This window comes from Lissotriton vulgaris, unplaced genomic scaffold, assembly GCF_964263255.1.
Source record: "Lissotriton vulgaris unplaced genomic scaffold, aLisVul1.2 SCAFFOLD_2173, whole genome shotgun sequence".
NCBI lineage: Eukaryota > Metazoa > Chordata > Amphibia > Caudata > Salamandridae > Lissotriton > Lissotriton vulgaris.
This window is the reverse complement of record NW_028255021.1, coordinates 286,687-307,263: the sequence shown is the minus strand read 5'-3', so window position 1 is coordinate 307,263 and position 20,577 is coordinate 286,687. Positions and strand designations below refer to the sequence as shown.

The 20,577-nt window shown below is 48.2% G+C and overlaps 1 protein-coding gene across 1 annotated transcript in view; it reads left to right on the top strand.

Annotated features, from left to right (window-relative positions):
• Positions 1 to 1,707: 1,707 nt before the first annotated feature.
• LOC147659346 (F-box only protein 2-like) overlaps positions 1,708 to 20,577 on the top strand; it is a 92,830-nt gene continuing 73,960 nt past the window's right edge. Inside the window, exons 1-2 of the mRNA XM_086951830.1 lie at positions 1,708 to 1,845; positions 1,954 to 2,095. Coding sequence (XP_086807956.1) covers positions 2,056 to 2,095 — 40 coding nt within the window. The 5' untranslated portion in view covers positions 1,708 to 1,845; positions 1,954 to 2,055. The remainder of the gene's footprint in view (positions 1,846 to 1,953; positions 2,096 to 20,577) is intronic.

The window sequence follows — 20,577 nt, the reverse complement described above, 5'->3', positions numbered from 1 at the left end:
AAATCGTCGAAAAAACAGCTCACAGAACGTGTGACAGCGCTGACAGGATTACCTCACAGCTGCTCCTGTCAAACACGACACCACCGCTCCTCTCACTCGCTCAGAGTGACGTCAAACCCTCCCTCCCCTCCCTTCACTTGGACCTAGCCCCTCCCACCACCCAATCAGGCCGCGTGAGGTCGCCCCTTGCGCGAAATACCCCAGGGGGACATTGGCTTTGCCAAGTGCCCCTGGGGACCCAGTATGTTGCTTTTATCAAGTCTTTGCTAATCTTCTGGATTTTTAAGTATGAGTGGTTAAGGGTTATTGTGTTACTGACTCACTGCTTGCCAATTCTAGATTGCACCCATATGGGGGAGTGGTCGGATATTCCTCGGGGTAAGTGTCTCACTTCCCCAAAACCCGGCAGCTGGGCTGGGAGTGCGACAAGGAGGTCAATTAGTAAAAGGCCACCATGTACTCCAGAGTGGAAAGTGAAGTCTCGAGCGACTGGTTCAGTGTTCTTCAGATGCCGATCAGCCCCATGGCACCCATAAACTCCATCAGTTGTGTTTGTGTCTTGTGAGTCTTCCTCACCGGCATACCCCAATACATGTTGACTCATAGTTTTCAATGCAGTGGCTGAGAGGGAGTTTCATGAATGGATGAGGGAGGATGATATCAGACATGTTTGATAAGGCAACAATAAAAACTTCCCCCAATTTAAATAAAGTATAGCACCCTGGGACCACCCTCGAGGAACTGGCAGTGCCCTCACGTGTATCCGGGTGTCGGCATCTTCCTTGTTGTTTTGCAGCAAAACACCACTCCCCTGTTCCTAAGCAGTGTGCCTGACTGGTGCCATGAGATTCAGAGGCGGTGTGCAGCAGTCTTCTTTTTCCTTGTTGGACCCGCTGCCAATGCACTCCTGGCAGGGAAGTTTTGACATGGCAGGGTGTGGGCTGATATGTCAGGCTGTTTCCTGGTTGGCTTGTTTGTCTGGTGCAACAGGTTTTACTGTTGTTTCAACATGCAGTCCATACCTTTCCAAAACACCTATACATAGTGTCTTGACAGGTTCAAAACATATATTCAGCGCTTTTTAACTGTCTGATTAGCTACTGGGGGGGGGGGGGGCAGTTTTATGTGGGTGCCCAGGCTTATTTTCTGTCTCAGTCTGGCCTTGTCAGCAGTGATGCTTCCTCTCCAGTTTGGCTGGCAGACAGGGTGAGCTCTCGGACAGTTCGGGACTTGACTGTCCTAAGGTAGTGAAATGACATGAAATGACAGCCTCCCCATCACACTTTACCCAATACATTTTAAAACATCTTTTCCACTGCAATGGCTGAGAGGGGGCTTCATAAATGGAGGAAGGGAGGATAATATCAGATATGTTTGATAAGGGAACAATGAAATATTCCCCCAATGTAAAGAATGAATAGCACCCTGGGACCACCCTGGAGGGCCTGGCAGTCCTCCCACGTGGATCCGGGTGTCGGCATCTTCCCGAATGTTTTACAGCAAGACACCACCCCACTGTGTTTGTCTGACTGGCCCCATGCGATACTGGGGTGGTGAGCAGCAGTCTTCTTTTTCCTTGCCCCAGTGCAGTCTCCGCAGGGTAAATGTGACAGGTCTGGGTGTGGGCTGATATATGAGGCTTTACTGTTGATTTCAACATGCAGACTTCCATGTATTGTTTTGTAATGTTGCCCCACCCTCATTCAATTTATATAAAAGTAAAACAAAAGAAAGGGCCAACAGCACCGATCAGACACGCTGAATCAGACGTCAGGATAGGTGGTTTGAATCAGTTCAGCATTTGACCGTCGGCGGCCGGGACATAAGGTGAAGTCTGCTGCTGAGGTCAGTGTTGCTTTTGTTTTGTTTTCACAGAAATCCACATTTACTTCTTTTCTCCCTTTATTCATAGTTCTATTTTTTCCCATTCTCCTTTTACCTTTCTTTTGGTAGGTTTGTATTAAGCCACAGAAAACGGTGGGCATTGACAGCGAAGACACTAGTACCTTAACTCTCCACAAGTGGGAAGGGTTAATCTGGAACAAGACCAGCGAGATGGCTTCCCGAAACTTGCTGAAGAACCCCAACGGTGACGGTGAGTACCAGGGCCTTAGTACGTTTCTCTGCATGTATTGCCATATGTAAAAACATCAAATAATAAATACTGTTAAAAAAAAAAGTGCTGCAGCATTTACCTTTTCTTGCTGCATTATTTAGTCAACCCTGCCACAGTGTTTTGTCTTCCCTAGCCGCATAATGCCAGTGGCCCTACCTATGAGGTTACCTGTCCTTCTGATAGCATTAGATAGCCCCTTTTTACCCATGATGATTCGTTGAAGTGCTTTACGTTGGGCAGCACGCTGCTCTGGGAGGCCAAGGTTAGTGGTTAATTAATTGGTAATTGGGTTGATCTTGTTTTTTAAATCATGCCATTCCATGCATATACGTACTCCAGTTTCCTGTGTGGTGGATTACATGAATAGGAGTTAGGCATGCTCATTGTAGGGTTGGGGTAACATGTGTGGGGGGCTCTGGGGTATGTGCAGGCACAAGTCTTCAAAAACAGAAGTGGGGGGACTATCAAAGTTAGGCTGGATGCAGGTGAGATCATGATGCGTGACATCAGTGCAGCATCACAGGAAGTAGTTTCAGTAACCCATGACCTCTTAGAAAATGACATCACAATAAGTGATATCAGATCTTAATACCGCACACATATGTTTAGCAGGTCTATCATGAGTACATTTGCGTGCATTATGAGGTTTAAAAAATTAGATTTTGCATTGGGGTTGTGTTAAAGAAGTGACACAACCCGATGCAAAATCTGGGCCTCAAGGTATACAGTTTTTTTAAACTGCCACAAAGAAATTGGCAACAAGGAGAAACATGGAACGTAAATCTCTAATGCTTAATTGATTGCAAAGTCTACCTTTTAAAATAACTTGTGGGATTAAGGTACCTGCTGCAGAGATCTTTATGTATCGTCAGGGACCAATAATAATGGTAAGAGGTTAACACATTTGCTGGAGAGATCTGGTTTTCGTTTAGCCCCAATATTGAATGAAAGTAGCATAGAGGGTTAATGTATTTCCTGAAAAGTTCATCATCTATCATGCAGATGACAGATTTTTATTTTATTTAGCTAAGTAAGCTGGTTACTGCTTTAACACAGAGATCCTTTTGCGACTTGCAGTTCATAATTTTTGATCCTTCTAATCTTGCAACGTGACCTATGAAGGACATGTGACTCCTATACCTTGTAACCCTCAATGTCTTATGTAACACATCATCTAGATTGATTTACTCACATATGATTTATTGTCAATGTATGATGTGTACATGTGTTGTAAAGTGTTCTGACTACCTGCACTGGTATGAGTTGCGCTATAAAATAAAATAATTATATTTAAATTGTTATTTGTCTAAATACTGGGACAGGCTAATACAGATGACATTCCTACAGTGTATGCATATCTCTTATTTACAGGGACTGAACAAAGTCAAAACGATGCCTCTCTTTAGTACTTGCGAAGTAATAAATTAGTAACAAGTTGTGTGCCTTTGTTTCCAGTGGCGGCTGGCAGGGAATGGGGATGGTGAGGTGGGTGGTTTGAAAAAAACGAAAGAAAAGAAAAAACACTTACCTCTTTATGCCGCTGTCTCTCCTCCGTCATTGCTTCTCTTCCTGACGAGTCCAGGAATCACACAGGCTCCCATAAGCCAATCATGACGCTGCTGTCACCATGACAGTAGCGTCATGATTGGTCTGAGCGCCATGGTTCGTAATCAGAGAGGGACTGAGAGCCTGTGCATGTTCTCCACCCAGGCTGTGCATTACAGCCTGTTTGAGAACATGCTATGTTCGTATGACTGTGTGGCCAGCCCAAGACGATGATGTTATTATCAATTTATTTTTCTTTTTTCCACTGCTCTTTGAGCGCTGAGGTTATGCTCCACCACCTTAGCGGAGGAGCCCCCCCAGTTTATTTCCCCTAACATGCGTAGTTGTAAAGCGCAGGTTCACCCTTAGGTATCTTGGCACTGAATAACAGATGTTGCTTGTTACCCAGCTCAATGGTTCTCATTTTATCTACCTCAGATGGATAAAAGGCTATGTAGACCCACCTGGATTTGAGCCTGTGGCCATGAAATTGAGCACAGGCCCCTGCAGTGGGCGCTTTAGTCCACTGAGCCACCAGACCCCGTCCATTGCATTTGCATCCATGTGTGAGGTTCCTGATATCTCCCAGCCAGGATACTCAAAAAAATGAGGCATACTGGCCCCTTAACTTTAGCCTTTGTTTTTTGCCTGGCTGGAATTTAGTGATGTGCAAGCGGATGACAGACGGAATGCTGAACAAATCAAACATTCACCCCCAGTCAAGAGATCTGGGTTAAATTCATTGTTCTTTTGCTCACCATGCAACCCCAGTTTGGACCCAGCCATATGCAAATCAGTCTTGACCCAGATCTCTTGACTGGGGGGCAAAGTTTGATTTTTTTCAGCATTCCGTCTATCATTTGTTGGTGCAACATGGCTGGAATTTAGGGCCACATGTGCGACAAAAACATTTTGTGAGTTCCTGTTGGAACTGGGGTCACCAGTCCCCTAGGGTAGCATGGCACGAGCGGGTAGGCATCCGAAAGCTTATGTGTAAAGCGACCATACAGCACACGCAACCACTGAGCCAGAAACATGAGCACGCAATTAGGGACGCCACTCCAGTGAGCTTGTGTAAAAACTCAAGTTAACTTTATTAAGATAGAGCAGGATCAGGGTATTAGGAATTCATCATAAGATTAGCTTCATAGCTCTCTTTTCAGGTACCTGTGTGTCAACACTTGGCATTAAACTTCAGTTGAATAAATATTAGATATTTCATAAATAATAAATATTGGATAAATACATTTTTAGTAAAACACAGGCCTGACCTATGCCTTGCTCCTGGTCAGCACCGGCATCAAATACATTAAGGAGTTATAACAGAAAGCATTTCAATAGATAACAGTAAGTTTCTACTTTTTACTCCCCAAGCAAAGCTGAGCGTTTCAGAACAGCAACATGTAAATAAATCACTGTAGGCTTCTAGTAAATTTAGCACTACGTGGAAGAAAACATTTCATTAGTTATGCATCAACCTTTCAATCAATATGGATTTCACCATATTATGCATTAACACATTTCATTGGAGGCCAAGCATTTTCTTAGCAGTAACCTCTTTACCCTACAGATTAAATTATCATCTAAAAGGGCATCAGCAGACCCCTAACTAGGGTAGTATAACCATCCTACTAGATACGAACTAACATCTCCTCACCCCCCTGACTAAACAGGCCATTAACACTCAGGCAGGAAGAACCATCCCCTAAGCGTAGGTAAAACATTTCCCTAGTCAGGATAAACATTTCAGGGAATAGGAGTAACCCTTCCTTAATCAGGAATCAACATTACACTAGAAGTCAAGCATAGGCATTTCATATAACCAGAATGGGCAACCCTTTTAGGTAAATACTGCATTAGGCAGATATCCCATTAGGCCTAAATAACCCTGACTTTAGGTAGGGATTGACCACCCTCCCTTAAGCAGGAGTAACACACTTCACTGCGGGTAAAACATTTCATTACAGTGTAGCTATGTCCTTAAAGCATTAACGTGTCCCTGCTCAGCAATCAACAGTTCATTAGGTCAGAGAACATTTCATTAACCATTATGCAAAACATCTCTTTAAGGCAAAAATAACCCTTGCCTAAGGTAAATGAGCCTTTCATTGAGGCAGAATAAACATTTCTTAAACCCAGGATAATGTTTACCTAAGCAGGGATCTTCTAGGCTGGAATAAAACCTTTCATCAGGCAACACCTCTCATTTAGGGCTAATAACTCCTTATATACCTAGAGGTCTTTGGGAACCCTTGCATTAGGCAGGGGTATGCATGACATATGACCCAGGAACCTTTTCATTATGTAAGTTCACCATCTCCTGTGGTAGCAAAAAGCATTCGGGTAACCCTGCCTTCAGCAGAAGTAGCATGTCATAAAAGTGGGGCAGACCATTTCGCTAAGCAGGTCTACCTCATACATCAGGCTCAGAGAAGAACATCTCATTAGGCCTCACATTAGGCTGATAAAACATTTCTACTAATTAGGGAGAACATTTCATCAACAACAAATATCCCAGGCATCATGGTAAGATTACACGTTGGCCCCAGTATGGGTAGGTTATTTCATTAATGGACCCCTAGCCAGGGGTTAACCTAGTGCCCAACTGTCCCTAATGGGCTTTCATAGTGTTAATTAACCCTGGCCCAGTTCCAGTATTTGTGGGGAGCCAGGAGGGCTCAGCAAAAGATTTTCCCACGAGGAGGGGCGGTACCGGGACCTCCTTATGGTTCCCGCCCTCCCTCCTTATGTTTATCTTCTCTCTTCGGCCTATTTACGGCCCTTGCGGAGGTTCTGCAGCCGGGGAGGGCTTCGGCCCTCAAGCATGCCTCATGGCGGCCCAGCGCGGTGCAGAGGGGCCTGATGCAGGCACCGGCGCTGGGGCCGAGGCTGATCCTCGATGTGGGGCGAAGCGGAGGGGGGCTCCTGAACTCCACACCCCCTCCGCGAGGCGTGTTGGGCCCGGCAGGGCTTTCCCCCATTACTGGCAGACGCGCATCAAAGCAGCCGATCGCTGCTCGGCTCCGGCGGGGGCGCGGCCGATGACGCGGCTCGCGTCCCCCGTCATGTGACTCAGGCTGGGGAAGGCTTCAGGCCTGCGCGGCCTACCCGGACTCCGGCGTTCTGACAGGAATTTTTCACGGCGGCCTCCCCAAGGCTCCGGGGGCCGCCTTTCGGATTTCCCACACTTGGACCCTGCGCAGCCCACAGCAAGATGGCGGCGGCCCTTTCCTGGCACCGAGGGCCGCCGGGGGCAAACTCCAGCTCTCCTCAGGGCAGCCTCGGCTGTGGCGGTGAGTGGGGCAGCAGCGCTTGGGTGGACACAGCGCTCAACAGATTTAGCGCTTCAGGGGTCACAGCGCTCTAAGGTAGAAGCGCTTCAGCAGATCCTCAAAGGACAGCGCTTAGCAGAGTTAGCGCTTGGAGCCACATGTACAGCTCTTCTTCAGAACAGTCTTCAGGCAGTCCAGCGCCTGGGGGAAGAAATACAGCACTTGCAAGGGTGCCGCAGTGCTGGGGAGACCAGCGCTTGGGAGACATGTATAGCGCTCCTCAGGGGCCAGTACCTCACAGCAGGTGAGCGCTTCTCAAGGGCAACAGTTCACAGCGCTTTACAAGCAGCTTGACAGGACAGGCAGTCTCTGATGCAGCGCTTCATCCATTGTGGATTTAAAGTAAAGGCAGCTCACAGGACAAGCCACACAGCAGTGGCAGGTGAGCGCAGGAACCCCAGGTGGCGTCAGGAGGGGCACAGGGAGCGACACAGCGCCAATACCTGGGTAGTTCCTCAAAAAGTCCTGTGGGGATTTAGTTTTCTTCTTGGCGTGATGTTTCTTGCGCCCTTAGTTTATTTGCTTGGTTTCTTGTTCCTTGATTTAGTTGCTTGGTTTCTTGTTCCTTGAAGGGGGGATAAATTGGTGGCTGGTGTTCCAAGTTCTTCTCAGCCAATCCCTTCAAGTGGTCCCTGGGGGTTCCCTTCGGCGGGGTTAGGTCAGTGGGGGGGGAACAGGATACTTCAACACTTGTAAAGCAGCACACTAGGCCCTGTCATTCCAGCATCATAAGACCCTGCCCTGACCCCCACTGCCTATCCTCCTGCGTAGGTACTTCCCCAGGTCTTCCCTCAGTCCCTCTCCTCAGGAAAGTTTCCCTCCCTTTCCTTATATACTGCCAGTTGACAGTTGGTAGTGGCAGTTGGTGTCACCTCACCTCTCCCAGAAGGTTCCAGAGGCTTCCAGGAGGTTCCACCATTCTACCTGTGGACAGGCTGGCAGGCTAAGATGGATACATTGCCTGAGGGTTCCAGCCAGCCCCTGGCGACTAGAATGCGCCCACTAAACCACGCTGCTGCAGCAGTGGTCTGTGGCAGCCATATTAGGGGTATAAGGCACCTGCATTTTAACACTAGTTTTAAACTACACAGGGCATTCTCCACCACCCAAGGCCTACACACTGTTGTTTCAATAGGGGCATTCTAAATTAACAGGGGATAAAAAGCGAAAAATTTTGGGGAAAGGGCCAAGTCTCACACATCTCCCCCCCAGCCAAAAGCCAGGGTAGACTGATCATTCCCTTGACGGGCTTCCCTGCTTGGGGCGGAAAAAGGTGGACGCAGGCCCAATACCACCATGACATCCTCGCTAATCCAACCACCCCACTGGTGTTCCTAGTGGGATGCGGCCAGGACAGACCTCCAATCCAGATGCCTCTGGCCCTTACTCTCTCTCAGAGTGGGGGGCAGTCGCCCCAGGCCCGTGGTACCTTTTTCCACTCTCCTCCTCAACCTAGGGTCTAAACCCTTCAGTTGAATTGGTGACAGGGGCGAGACCTACCTCTCCCTGCACCCCCTCCCAGGGTTCCGCACCCTCCCTCCTGGATGACACATCGGGACAGCCTAGTCTCCCAACCTGGGGTTCTCTTAAAGAACACTCCAGGCCCAGTGACCACAGCTGGGGCACCTCGGGACACCCCTGAGAGTCACAACCGGGGGAACTCTGAATACAGAGATTCCTCCCGCCAGGTCAGGCAACCCCTGAACCTGGCCACCCAACCCAGGATCTTAACCCCGTGGCTGGACCGGTGCCAGAGGAGACTCCTTCCTCCCTCTGCACCCCCTTCCAGGGTTCCGCACCCTCCTCCCCGGATAGGTACCCCTGGAAGTCACAACCGGAGGAACTCTGAATACAGAGATTCCTCCCGCCAGGTCAGGCAACCCCTGAACCTGGCCACCCAACCCAGGATCTGCGCCCTGTGGCTGGCCCGGTGTCAGAGGAGAGTCCTTCCTCCCTCTGCACCCCCTCCCAGAGTTCCGCACCCTCCTACCCGGATAGGTACCCCTGGAAGTCACACCGGTAGGGTCCATAGTTAGTGGTACCCCACCCTCCAGGTCAGGCAACCCCTGCACCTATAACCCCAGTCCAGGTTCTACACCCTGTGACTGGTCCAAACCCCGAACCTCGGGTACGCTGCCACCATTGGAAGTACCTGGCACACATGATTTCAAGGTCTTCAGCTCTGTTTGTTAGCTGAAGCCTGTGCACCAGCTTCCCTTCCTTCATTGCAAGGCTCACTCTCTCCCTTTTCTGCTCTAACCTCTCTGACGACACACACCCCCTTCCAAGGTTCTCTGGTGTGCCCGCCTCCCTGGGTGTGTCCTGCCCCTCCTGTCCCCATCCCCTCTTCCCTCTGGGTGGGCTCCTACCCGTGCCCCCAAAGTGGTACGGAGTTCCTTCTTCCCTCCGCCCAACAGGCACCCCCATCCCCTGACACAACACTCCAGTGCCAGGTGAGGACTCAGATAATTCAGGAAAAGGTTCTAGGATGTGGCGACAGAATGAGGTCCAACAGGCCCTGATACACTCACAGGCTAGACAGTGGAGGGTCAATTCCTAAGGCTTGCACACACAATAATTGTGTAGCCCAATTGCTGTGCACCCTGTCCCAATGGAGGGTGCTGCATGGTCACAAGTCCTGGATCCCACCGCTCGACACCAATATGTTGGAACTGGGGTCACCAGTCCCCTAGGGTAGCATGGCACGAGCGGGTAGGCATCCGAAAGCTTATGTGTAAAGCGACCATACAGCACACGCAACCACTGAGCCAGAAACATGAGCACGCAATTAGGGACGCCACTCCAGTGAGCTTGTGTAAAAACTCAAGTTAACTTTATTAAGATAGAGCAGGATCAGGGTATTAGGAATTCATCATAAGATTAGCTTCATAGCTCTCTTTTCAGGTACCTGTGTGTCAACACTTGGCATTAAACTTCAGTTGAATAAATATTAGATATTTCATAAATAATAAATATTGGATAAATACATTTTTAGTAAAACACAGGCCTGACCTATGCCTTGCTCCTGGTCAGCACCGGCATCAAATACATTAAGGAGTTATAACAGAAAGCATTTCAATAGATAACAGTAAGTTTCTACTTTTTACTCCCCAAGCAAAGCTGAACGTTTCAGAACAGCAACATGTAAATAAATCACTGTAGGCTTCTAGTAAATTTAGCACTACGTGGAAGAAAACATTTCATTAGTTATGCATCAACCTTTCAATCAATATGGATTTCACCATATTATGCATTAACACATTTCATTGGAGGCCAAGCATTTTCTTAGCAGTAACCTCTTTACCCTACAGATTAAATTATCATCTAAGAGGGCATCAGCAGACCCCTAACTAGGGTAGTATAACCATCCTACTAGATACGAACTAACATCTCCTCACCCCCCTGACTAAACAGGCCATTAACACTCAGGCAGGAAGAACCATCCCCTAAGCGTAGGTAAAACATTTCCCTAGTCAGGAATAAACATTTCAGGGAATAGGAGTAACCCTTCCTGTATCAGGAATCAACATTACACTAGAAGTCAAGCATAGGCATTTCATATAACCAGAATGGGCAACCCTTTTAGGTAAATACTGCATTAGGCAGATATCCCATTAGGCCTAAATAACCCTGACTTTAGGTAGGGATTGACCACCCTCCCTTAAGCAGGAGTAACACACTTCACTGCGGGTAAAACATTTCATTACAGTGTAGCTATGTCCTTAAAGCATTAACGTGTCCCTGCTCAGCAATCAACAGTTCATTAGGTCAGAGGACATTTCATTAACCATTATGCAAAACATCTCTTTAAGGCAAAAATAACCTTTGCCTAAGGTAAATGAGCCTTTCATTGAGGCAGAATAAACATTTCTTAAACCCAGGATAATGTTTACCTAAGCAGGGATCTTCTAGGGTGGAATAAAACCTTTCATCAGGCAACACCTCTCATTTAGGGCTAATAACTCCTTATATACCTAGAGGTCTTTGGGAACCCTTGCATTAGGCAGGGGTATGCATGACATATGACCCAGGAACCTTTTCATTATGTAAGTTCACCATCTCCTGTGGTAGCAAAAAGCATTCGGGTAACCCTGCCTTCAGCAGAAGTAGCATGCCATAAAAGTGGGGCAGACCATTTCGCTAAGCAGGTCTACCTCATACATCAGGCTCAGAGAAGAACATCTCATTAGGCCTCACATTAGGCTAATAAAACATTTCTACTAATTAGGGAGAACATTTCATCAACAACAAATATCCCAGGCATCATGGTAAGATTACACATTGGCCCCAGTATGGGTAGGTTATTTCATTAATGGACCCCTAGCCAGGGGTTAACCTAGTGCCCAACTGTCCCTAATGGGCTTTCATAGTGTTAATTAACCCTGGCCCAGTATTTGTGGGGAGCCAGGAGGGCTCAGCAAAAGATTTTCCCACGAGGAGGGGCGGTACCGGGACCTCCTTATGGTTCCCGCCCTCCCTCCTTATGTTTATCTTCTCTCTTCGGCCTATTTACGGCCCTTGCGGAGGTTCTGCAGCCGGGGAGGGCTTCGGCCCTCAAGCATGCCTCATGGCGGCCCAGCGCGGTGCAGAGGGGCCTGATGCAGGCACCGGCGCTGGGGCCGAGGCTGATCCTCGATGTGGGGCGAAGCGGAGGGGGGCTCCTGAACTCCACACCCCCTCCGCGAGGCGTGTTGGGCCCGGCAGGGCTTTCCCCCATTACTGGCAGACGCGCATCAAAGCAGCCGATCGCTGCTCGGCTCCGGCGGGGGCGCGGCCGATGACGCGGCTCGCGTCCCCCGTCATGTGACTCAGGCTGGGGAAGGCTTCAGGCCTGCGCGGCCTACCCGGACTCCAGCGTTCTGACAGGAATTTTCACGGCGGCCTCCCCAAGGCTCCGGGGGCTGCCTTTCGGATTTCCCACACTTGGACCCTGCGCAGCCCACAGCAAGATGGCGGCGGCCCTTTCTTGGCACCGAGGGCCGCCGGGGGCAAACTCCAGCTCTCCTCAGGGCAGCCTCGGCTGTGGCGGTGAGTGGGGCAGCAGCGCTTGGGTGGACACAGCGCTCAACAGATTTAGCGCTTCAGGGGTCACAGCGCTCTAAGGTAGAAGCGCTTCAGCAGATCCTCAAAGGACAGCGCTTAGCAGAGTTAGCGCTTGGAGCCACATGTACAGCTCTTCTTCAGAACAGTCTTCAGGCAGTCCAGCGCCTGGGGGAGAAATACAGCACTTGCAAGGGTGCCGCAGTGCTGGGGAGACCAGCGCTTGTGAGACATGTATAGCGCTCCTCAGGGGCCAGTACCTCACAGCAGGTGAGCGCTTCTCAAGGGCAACAGTTCACAGCGCTTTACAAGCAGCTTGACAGGACAGGCAGTCTCTGATGCAGCGCTTCATCCATTGTGGATTTAAAGTAAAGGCAGCTCACAGGACAAGCCACACAGCAGTGGCAGGTTAGCGCAGGAACCCCAGGTGGCGTCAGGAGGGGCACAGGGAGCGACACAGCGCCAATACCTGGGTAGTTCCTCAAAAAGTCCTGTGGGGATTTAGTTTTCTTCTTGGCGTGATGTTTCTTGCGCCCTTAGTTTATTTGCTTGGTTTCTTGTTCCTTGATTTAGTTGCTTGGTTTCTTGTTCCTTGAAGGGGGGATAAATTGGTGGCTGGTGTTCCAAGTTCTTCTCAGCCAATCCCTTCAAGTGGTCCCTGGGGGTTCCCTTCCGCGGGGTTAGGTCAGTGGGGGGGGAACAGGATACTTCAACACTTGTAAAGCAGCACACTAGGCCCTGTCATTCCAGCATCATAAGACCCTGCCCTGACCCCCACTGCCTATCCTCCTGCGTAGGTACTTCCCCAGGTCTTCCCTCAGTCCCTCTCCTCAGGAAAGTTTCCCTCCCTTTCCTTATATACTGCCAGTTGACAGTTGGTAGTGGCAGTTGGTGTCACCTCACCTCTCCCAGAAGGTTCCAGAGGCTTCCAGGAGGTTCCACCATTCTACCTGTGGACAGGCTGGCAGGCTAAGATGGATACATTGCCTGAGGGTTCCAGCCAGCCCCTGGCGACTAGAATGCGCCCACTAAACCACGCTGCTGCAGCAGTGGTCTGTGGCAGCCATATTAGGGGTATAAGGCACCTGCATTTTAACACTAGTTTTAAACTACACAGGGCATTCTCCACCACCCAAGGCCTACACACTGTTGTTTCAATAGGGGCATTCTAAATTAACAGGGGATAAAAAGCGAAAAATTTTGGGGAAAGGGCCAAGTCTCACAGTTCCCAATTGTGACTTTTTGTGACTCGCAATTAGGAACTCGCAAAATGCGATGTACCACAGCGTCTCAGACACTGTTTGCGATTCCCGGTAGGGTTACAATTTACCTGCCTCATCAACATTCATGAGGCAGGTCGCAATTTGCGACTCTTTGGGAATGGCCTGTAATCACAGGGATTGGGGACTGCTGAGTTCAGCAGACCACGACGCCTGTGATTGCTTTTTAAATAAAGCATTTCTTTTTTTATTGAAATACAGCCCATTTTAAAATGGGAAAACGGAATGCATTTCAAAAATAAAAATGAAAAGCTATCTTTTCATTTATTAAGAGTAGACAGTGGTCTGTGGGACCACTGCCTGCTCTTAAAACATGTGGGTGCCCACATATTCACAAAGGAAAAGGGCCCCTAGAGGACCGCTTCCCGTTTGCGAATGAGTTATCACCTCTTTCACAGAGATGGTAAAATATGAATGTTTTGCAACAGCATTCCGATTGCAAAACATTAATAAATGCCCCTATTTTGCGACTCGGTAATAAGCTACTAACTCGCAAAATAGGGTTAGTGCATGCCAAACAACTCTTTAGTGGCCGCAAACTGCCCGATTCTCTGTTTGCAACTGCTAAAACATGTCATATGTGGCCCTTAAAATATTCAATCCTCCTTGCTGCCTGAATGTTGCTACTCAGAACGAAGGCAGACAATATTCAGGCACTGAGGAATGTGTCCTGGTGTGGAAACTTACAACGGGACCGGTTCTGCATATTTCAGTGGGGCCCAACTTCTTGGCAGGGTGGACGGCGTCCACCCTGTGAAAATAGTGGGTTGACACCATCTACCTATGTGTACCCCGACTTGTGCACTGGGTATTTGCTACATATATGACTAAAAGAAGACAAGATCATTTTGTAACTTTTTGGAATGAAACAAGGACAATTAGCAACAATACAATATTAAAGTTTTTTAGAAAAACAAGAGTGACTTTCTGGTTCAATGACTGCAGGTCAGTCAATCAGTAACCTGTGCAAAAGATAATTCACTTTTCGAAACATAATTTCCTTTGAGAAACAAACAAGTAGTGAATAGGACCGAGCAGATCACATATAGATCTCTTCTGCAAACACTTAACTCACTAAGCACTTTTACTGGCCATCTCTCGTTAATCTGCAAACATCCGCTCTCCTGGATCTGCGGTGGGTTTGATGAGTGCCTGGCATTTTGGGAGCGCTAATCTACTTTTTGAGGGAAAACACCTATTTTTCTTTTTTGGGAATATTTCTTTATTAGGATTTTGCATTACACAGTGAGTTCAGTATACTTGTCAATATAAAACACCTACTTGTCAAGAGTAAATGAGCCCGGTTTATCAAAGACTGACATTGATAGGATATGGCTCTCTTAAGGAGGACATGGTTCTGTCTCCTGCATAAGGCTTACAGGCAGATTGCTATATCTGCAGCTGAGGGCTATCAAGAATCTTCAGTTTTTCATTCATGGTAAGGGTAGAACCTGGAAAAGGGACAGCAGGGGCAGCGAAGGGAGTGAAGTTGGCATTGATTAGACCAAAGCTTAGTCATGCTATTGTCACCTATTATCAGTACAGATGTATCCAAACCCCCCAGTCTTATGAAGGATTGGTGTATATCACATTTAAAAAGGTACCACTTGCTGTGCTGTCTCCCATCCATTTATTTTGGGATACCATAGGCAGCCTTTGTAAAGTTATATCCCCTGGATTCTGAATATATTCAGTTTTGTTTTTTTAACACTGTCACTCTCCTAATACGTTTTAAATCTATATGTGCCTCTTATCTGCCCAAAAAATATAAGAGGGTGTGAGTGGTATTGCCAAAACATTTTGTAAAGTTTCAGTTTTGATCACAGTTACTGTCGAAGAGTGTTTTAAATATATCATTTTGCGACCGATTTCCCAAATTATGAAGAGGAGAAGTCTGACTCTCCCAATGTAAAAATATTGATATGGTTTCAATAAATGCTCCTGGCTCACTCTGCCTTAAAAAGCATCCCCAACAGTCTTTGGGGTTGAATAATATTGTAATTTGTTGACAGAGCTGTCCACCTCCACTCACATCCCTCTCTTACAAGATTGTCAGTACATAGGGTTTTGTCTCATGAACATATACTTCTGGCCATAGATCTGAGCTCGAAATCTCTCCATGTTACTGTACCAATCATTTCTGTATAGGGACATTTTCAAATTGAGTTGATTCTATTTTGTTTTCAACATAAAAAAGTGGCTCTTTAACACCAGCCCCAAAATGGCAGAGAAGTTTTGCTCTAAGTGCGGGTGCTTGTCTATCCTTTGTCCAGGGGCATCAAATTCTTCCCAAATGTATCCACATGAGCTTCAATACCCTACATGAACAACGCATTATTAATTACAAACATAATTAATTTTCACGTTATTTGAAGATACCCTTGGTGTGAGTTGGAAACATCCTAATGTTCATAAACAACATCTGCTTACCGCATCTTATAAAGGAACTCTAGCCCTAATTTTGAGTTTGGCACTAAGTGTAATAGAACACACTAGCTGTTATTTGTGATGGAGTACCCGGTCTGCCAAACTCTGTCTGTGCACCCTATTTAAAGGTTCAGGACCATCAGATTTCTGTTGGTGGTGCCCCCTGAAGGAAAGCTTTCTCTGACCACCTGTGAAAGTGTAGGCTGTCGGATTAAGAGTTACAATGGACAACCTTATTAGGGCTGTCAGTCTAATATCTATTTATAGGTCTCGCCTAGCGATGCAGCTCCGTGCGCTGCCCGCCCAGGCGAGATCTATTGTTGCCGACTTGCTGTGCGATACGGGACAGGATAGGTGCACGCGTACAAAGACATCAGCTGTGCACGCGTACGGTTCGTCTCGCAGCGTTATCACAACGCCTGCTCACACCATACGCGTGCACATCTCACGACGCCCGGACATGCCATGTGCACGCTCACGAAGTCTCTTTCAGACAGCCGATGTGAACGCTGATGGCGTGTCCTTTAGTGTGCGACTTACAGACATGGGCCCGCTAACAGAATGGGCACCGGCAATACACCCAGCCAAGCTCGCACTCACCGGCTCGGTCTGCACGCTGCGGGGCTCTCCTCACCACTTAGGAGCCCCATCTTGCCTCTGATGCGATGCAGTCTGCCTCGCTCTTCACCCGGTCCCTCTGATGGGGCCGGTACTTCAGCATGGAGCATGCAGAGTTCCCGACGTCCTCCCCAGCGGTTCCTTCCTGTTTGTCTGGCAGGCCCTGCCCACGTCTCAACGAAGGCTCCCTGACTTTCGGTTTCGCCCATATCTGCGCCGGAGGCAGGGAGTGCGCCCCGCGATCGTCCTTTGTGACCCTAGATCATGTTTATGCTATGAAGGTTAGAAAAGCCAATTGCAAGGTAGGCGGCAAAATAATACATTTAAAAAAGTACAATTATGTTTGGGGCACTGCAATGGAGCTACGCACAGGACGGAGTATAGGCGTATATTGCATTTACCTTACTACTCCCCATCAAGAGAGGGAGAGTGTCCACATGTGCATGCATGGGTGTGTGTGCACGCAAATGCATTTTTTAATTACTTGAACCCCCATCTATTCACATTTGCTGCTAAAACTCTGATATGCATAGGTGACAATGCATGCATGTGCAAATGTTATCATGCTGAGGTTGCTGTACCGTCAGGATGCATAAGTGCTCAACACAATCATCTATTATCATACTGGCCTTTTCCTCTTAGTTTCTTTTTTAGCTCTCCGCATTGGGAATAACAAATTTTGTATTTGCGGATGCTGCACAGCATCAGCAAACAGCAACTTGCTTGTTTGATGCAGGGGCTGCTCAGGGTGGAGTGCTCCACCACAAACCATGCAGCGCCTGGTTCAGCATCTGTCCTGGCAAATTTCAGTAAAGTTAGCTTGTGTATCGGTTTACAGAGTATCAACTGCACACAGGGAGGCTTGTTTTCATGTGTTGTAATGCAAATAAGTTAGCAGCGCTTTGGAGATAGGCATTTAGTTGACACATTATTGAGTGGAAGTGTTGTATTGCATTAATGCCATGTGTTCGTTGTTGCAGAGTACCATTAATTAGCCATTCTGTGCCCTACAGGTGATGTAACCATTGTAGTCCTACTTCTGGGTTTGTTGAATGCTCTGTTTTTTTGGATTTCAGAATGTGGTCACCAAATTTCTCCTAAGCCTTCCCGTGACGTTTAAAAAGCCCTTCAGCGGTAAACTTAAGGGTCTAAGGGTCCGATGTAGGTAATCCCAAATTACCAATTCTTAAATACCGAATCATACCGATTCGGTATTTAAGAACAGGCAAATGGGATGTAGGTATTTTTACCGAAATAATTACTGAATCAGTAAGTTTCGGTAATTACCGAATCAGTAAATACCGATTCTGTAATTGCCATTCATTCCTATGGGCCTGGAGGCCCATAGGAATGAATGCCAATTACCGAATCAGGATTTATGGATTCAGTAAAAGGGGGAAACATTGAAGGGTGGCAGGGTGTCACTTTGACACCCTGTTGCACCCCTCAATTGTGTATGGGTGCACATGTTGCACACATACATGCCCTAAGGGCATGTATGTCTGCAACATGGCACTTTTGGAAAAGCAAAAAAAGTGCTTTTTCCAAGGTTTTCATTATTTACCACCAACTTGTGGTTTGTGGTAAATAACGAATCCTAAAAAGGGAAAATTTATTTATTTATTTATTTTGCGATTTGTAAAGCGCCTGGTGACCCGTAGGCATCCCCGCGCTGTAAATTTGTGAAAACCAAGAGGGGGAGACCGGGGAAACTATTTGGGGAACAGGAAGGTTTTTAGTTTTTTTCGGAAGAGGGCGTGACAAGGTTCCAGACGCAAATTGCGAGGAAGTGAGTTCCAACCTGTGGAGGCTTTGACAGAGAAGCGTCGGCCACCGGTGCGGGCCTTCTTGAACTTAGGAACTGTGGCCAGATGTTCGCCGTCAGAGCGAAGGAGTCTGGGGGCTTTGTAGGGGATGACCATGTCTTTCAGGGCGGCTGGACCAACACCGTTGATGAGTTTATGGGTGGTGCACAGGGCCTTAAACTCTACTCGCTGGCGAACAGGAAGCCAGTGCAGAGCCTTAAGAGCAGGCCTGGCAGAGGCTCTAGGAGGAAGGTTCATAATGAGCCTCGCCGCCGCATTTTGGGTCCGTTGGAGTTTGGCCAAGGTAAATTCAGGTGCGCCGAGATAGACGGCGTTGCTATAGTCAAGCCGGGCTAAGATGAGCCCTTGAACCAGTAGTTTCCTGGATAGGGGGGGAAGGAGAGGGAGAATCTTGCGAATTGAACGTAAGAGGCCAAAGCATGTTCCAGCTGTTTTAGCTGCCTGAGTCTTCATGGTGAGGTCAGGTTCCAGCCATACTCCTAATGTTTTAATTTCTTTTTTTGGTGTAGGGATTTCACCAAAGGCGTCCGGCCAGACTGATGGTGGGATGGAGGTCCATTTATTGCCCAAGAGCATGATTTCGGTTTTCGCACCGTTCAGCTTCAGGGAAGATTCGCAAATCCAGGTGTGAATATCCTGGAGACAGTTCAGCAGGCTGTCTGGGTGTTTATCCAGGTGGGAAAGAGAGACGACGAGTTGAGTGTCGTCTGCATAGTTTACTATTTTTATCCCGTAAGGGGTCACGACATCTTCAAGGGGGGCCATGTAGACATTAAACAGGGTGGGACTAAGCGAAGACCCCTGGGGAACACCACTTGTGAGTGGAAGTGGGTCTGAACGTGAGTTGCCGTCCCACACCTGAAATGAGCGACCGGATAAGAAGGAGTCAATCCATGCGCGTGCAGTTCCCACAATTCCTGCCCTGGCGATGAAGAAGGACACGGTGGTCCACCGTATCAAAGGCGGCACTGAGATCCAGGAGGATCACTGCCACTGATCCTCCTGAATCCAGGATGCACCTTGCCTCCTCGATGACGGAGAGGAGGGCAGTGTCCGTGCCATGGCCGGGCCGGAATCCTGTTTGGGATCGACGTAGGAGTTTGTTTGTCTCAAGGAATTGGGATAATTGCACATTCACTAATTTCTCAGCCATCTTGCTGATACAAGGAAGGAGCGATATGGGTCTGTAGTTGGCCATGTCGTCCGGGTTCAGTTGGGGCTTTTTCAACAGAGCCTTGACAACAGCATTCTTCCAGTTGGGAGGCACTGTGCCTTGGGAGAGAGAGGTGTTAATGAGATCCCTGATGATGGGGGCTATGCTGGGAGACACGGTTTTTAAGAATCTAACCGGGGCCGGGTCAAGGGGGGGATCCGCTTTTCATTTTGGCCAGCGTGGAGGCAACCTCGGTAAGGGAAACTGCTCTAAAAGTGGACAGCCGAGGGCTGTTAATGCAGGCCTCTATATCCGTGTGATTATGAGGGCTGGTGGTAGGGAGGGAGTCCAGTATCCGCGAAATTTTGGAATCGAAATAGGTGGCCAAGTCCTTACTTCTATCCGGAGGAGGGGGGTGACCAGAGGGTGCCATAGGAATATTAAGTAGTTCTTTGACTATAAGGTAAGATTCTTTTGACGAATTAGTGGCATTTTTTATTCTATTGTCATAGAATGCGGCCTTGGCTAGCTTTAGGGCAGATTTGTAGCGTCTTACCGAGCTGTGGTACATGTCCTTATTACTATGGAGCCAGTCCTTTCTCCACTGTCTCTCAGCCTTTTTGCACTCTTTGCGGAGAGCTCTGAGTTCAGAATTGTACCATGGGGCATGGCCCTTTATCCCATTTTTGTTCTCACGTTTTTTTATGGGGATAATACTGTCGAGGGAGGAGGAGATCCAATCTCTGAACTGGCTATCAGCGGTGGAAGGATCCTCCATGAGACTAGGGGTCGTGGAGTCCAGGGCTTTGGACCAGTCCTCCACCGAGAGTCTGGCCCACGATCTGTCTCTGGTGTAGGTAGTGGGTTTTTGGGGTTTCCTGAATGCCCCTGGTAGGTGGGTCGTGACCAGGAAATGGTCCGTCCACGGGAGTGGTTGGGAGTTTATGAATTGGAGAGAAGGGATGTTAGAAAACACCGGATCAAGTAGGTGCCCTTTCGTATGCGTGGCACCGGTATTGGCAAGGAGAAGGCCATGGACCGCCAGGTCACAAATTAGGTCGGATGCTCCTGTGTCTAGTGGGTCATCGAAGTGTATGTTTAGGTCTCCTGTTATTAGGAAGTTAGATGTCAGGTGGGCCGAGGAAGAAACGGTTTTCAAAAGGGCGGCCGAGAAGGGGCCGAAATGCCCGGGGGGCCGATACACCAGGAGGCCTGACAGGGAGCTAGTCGGGGATAGCTG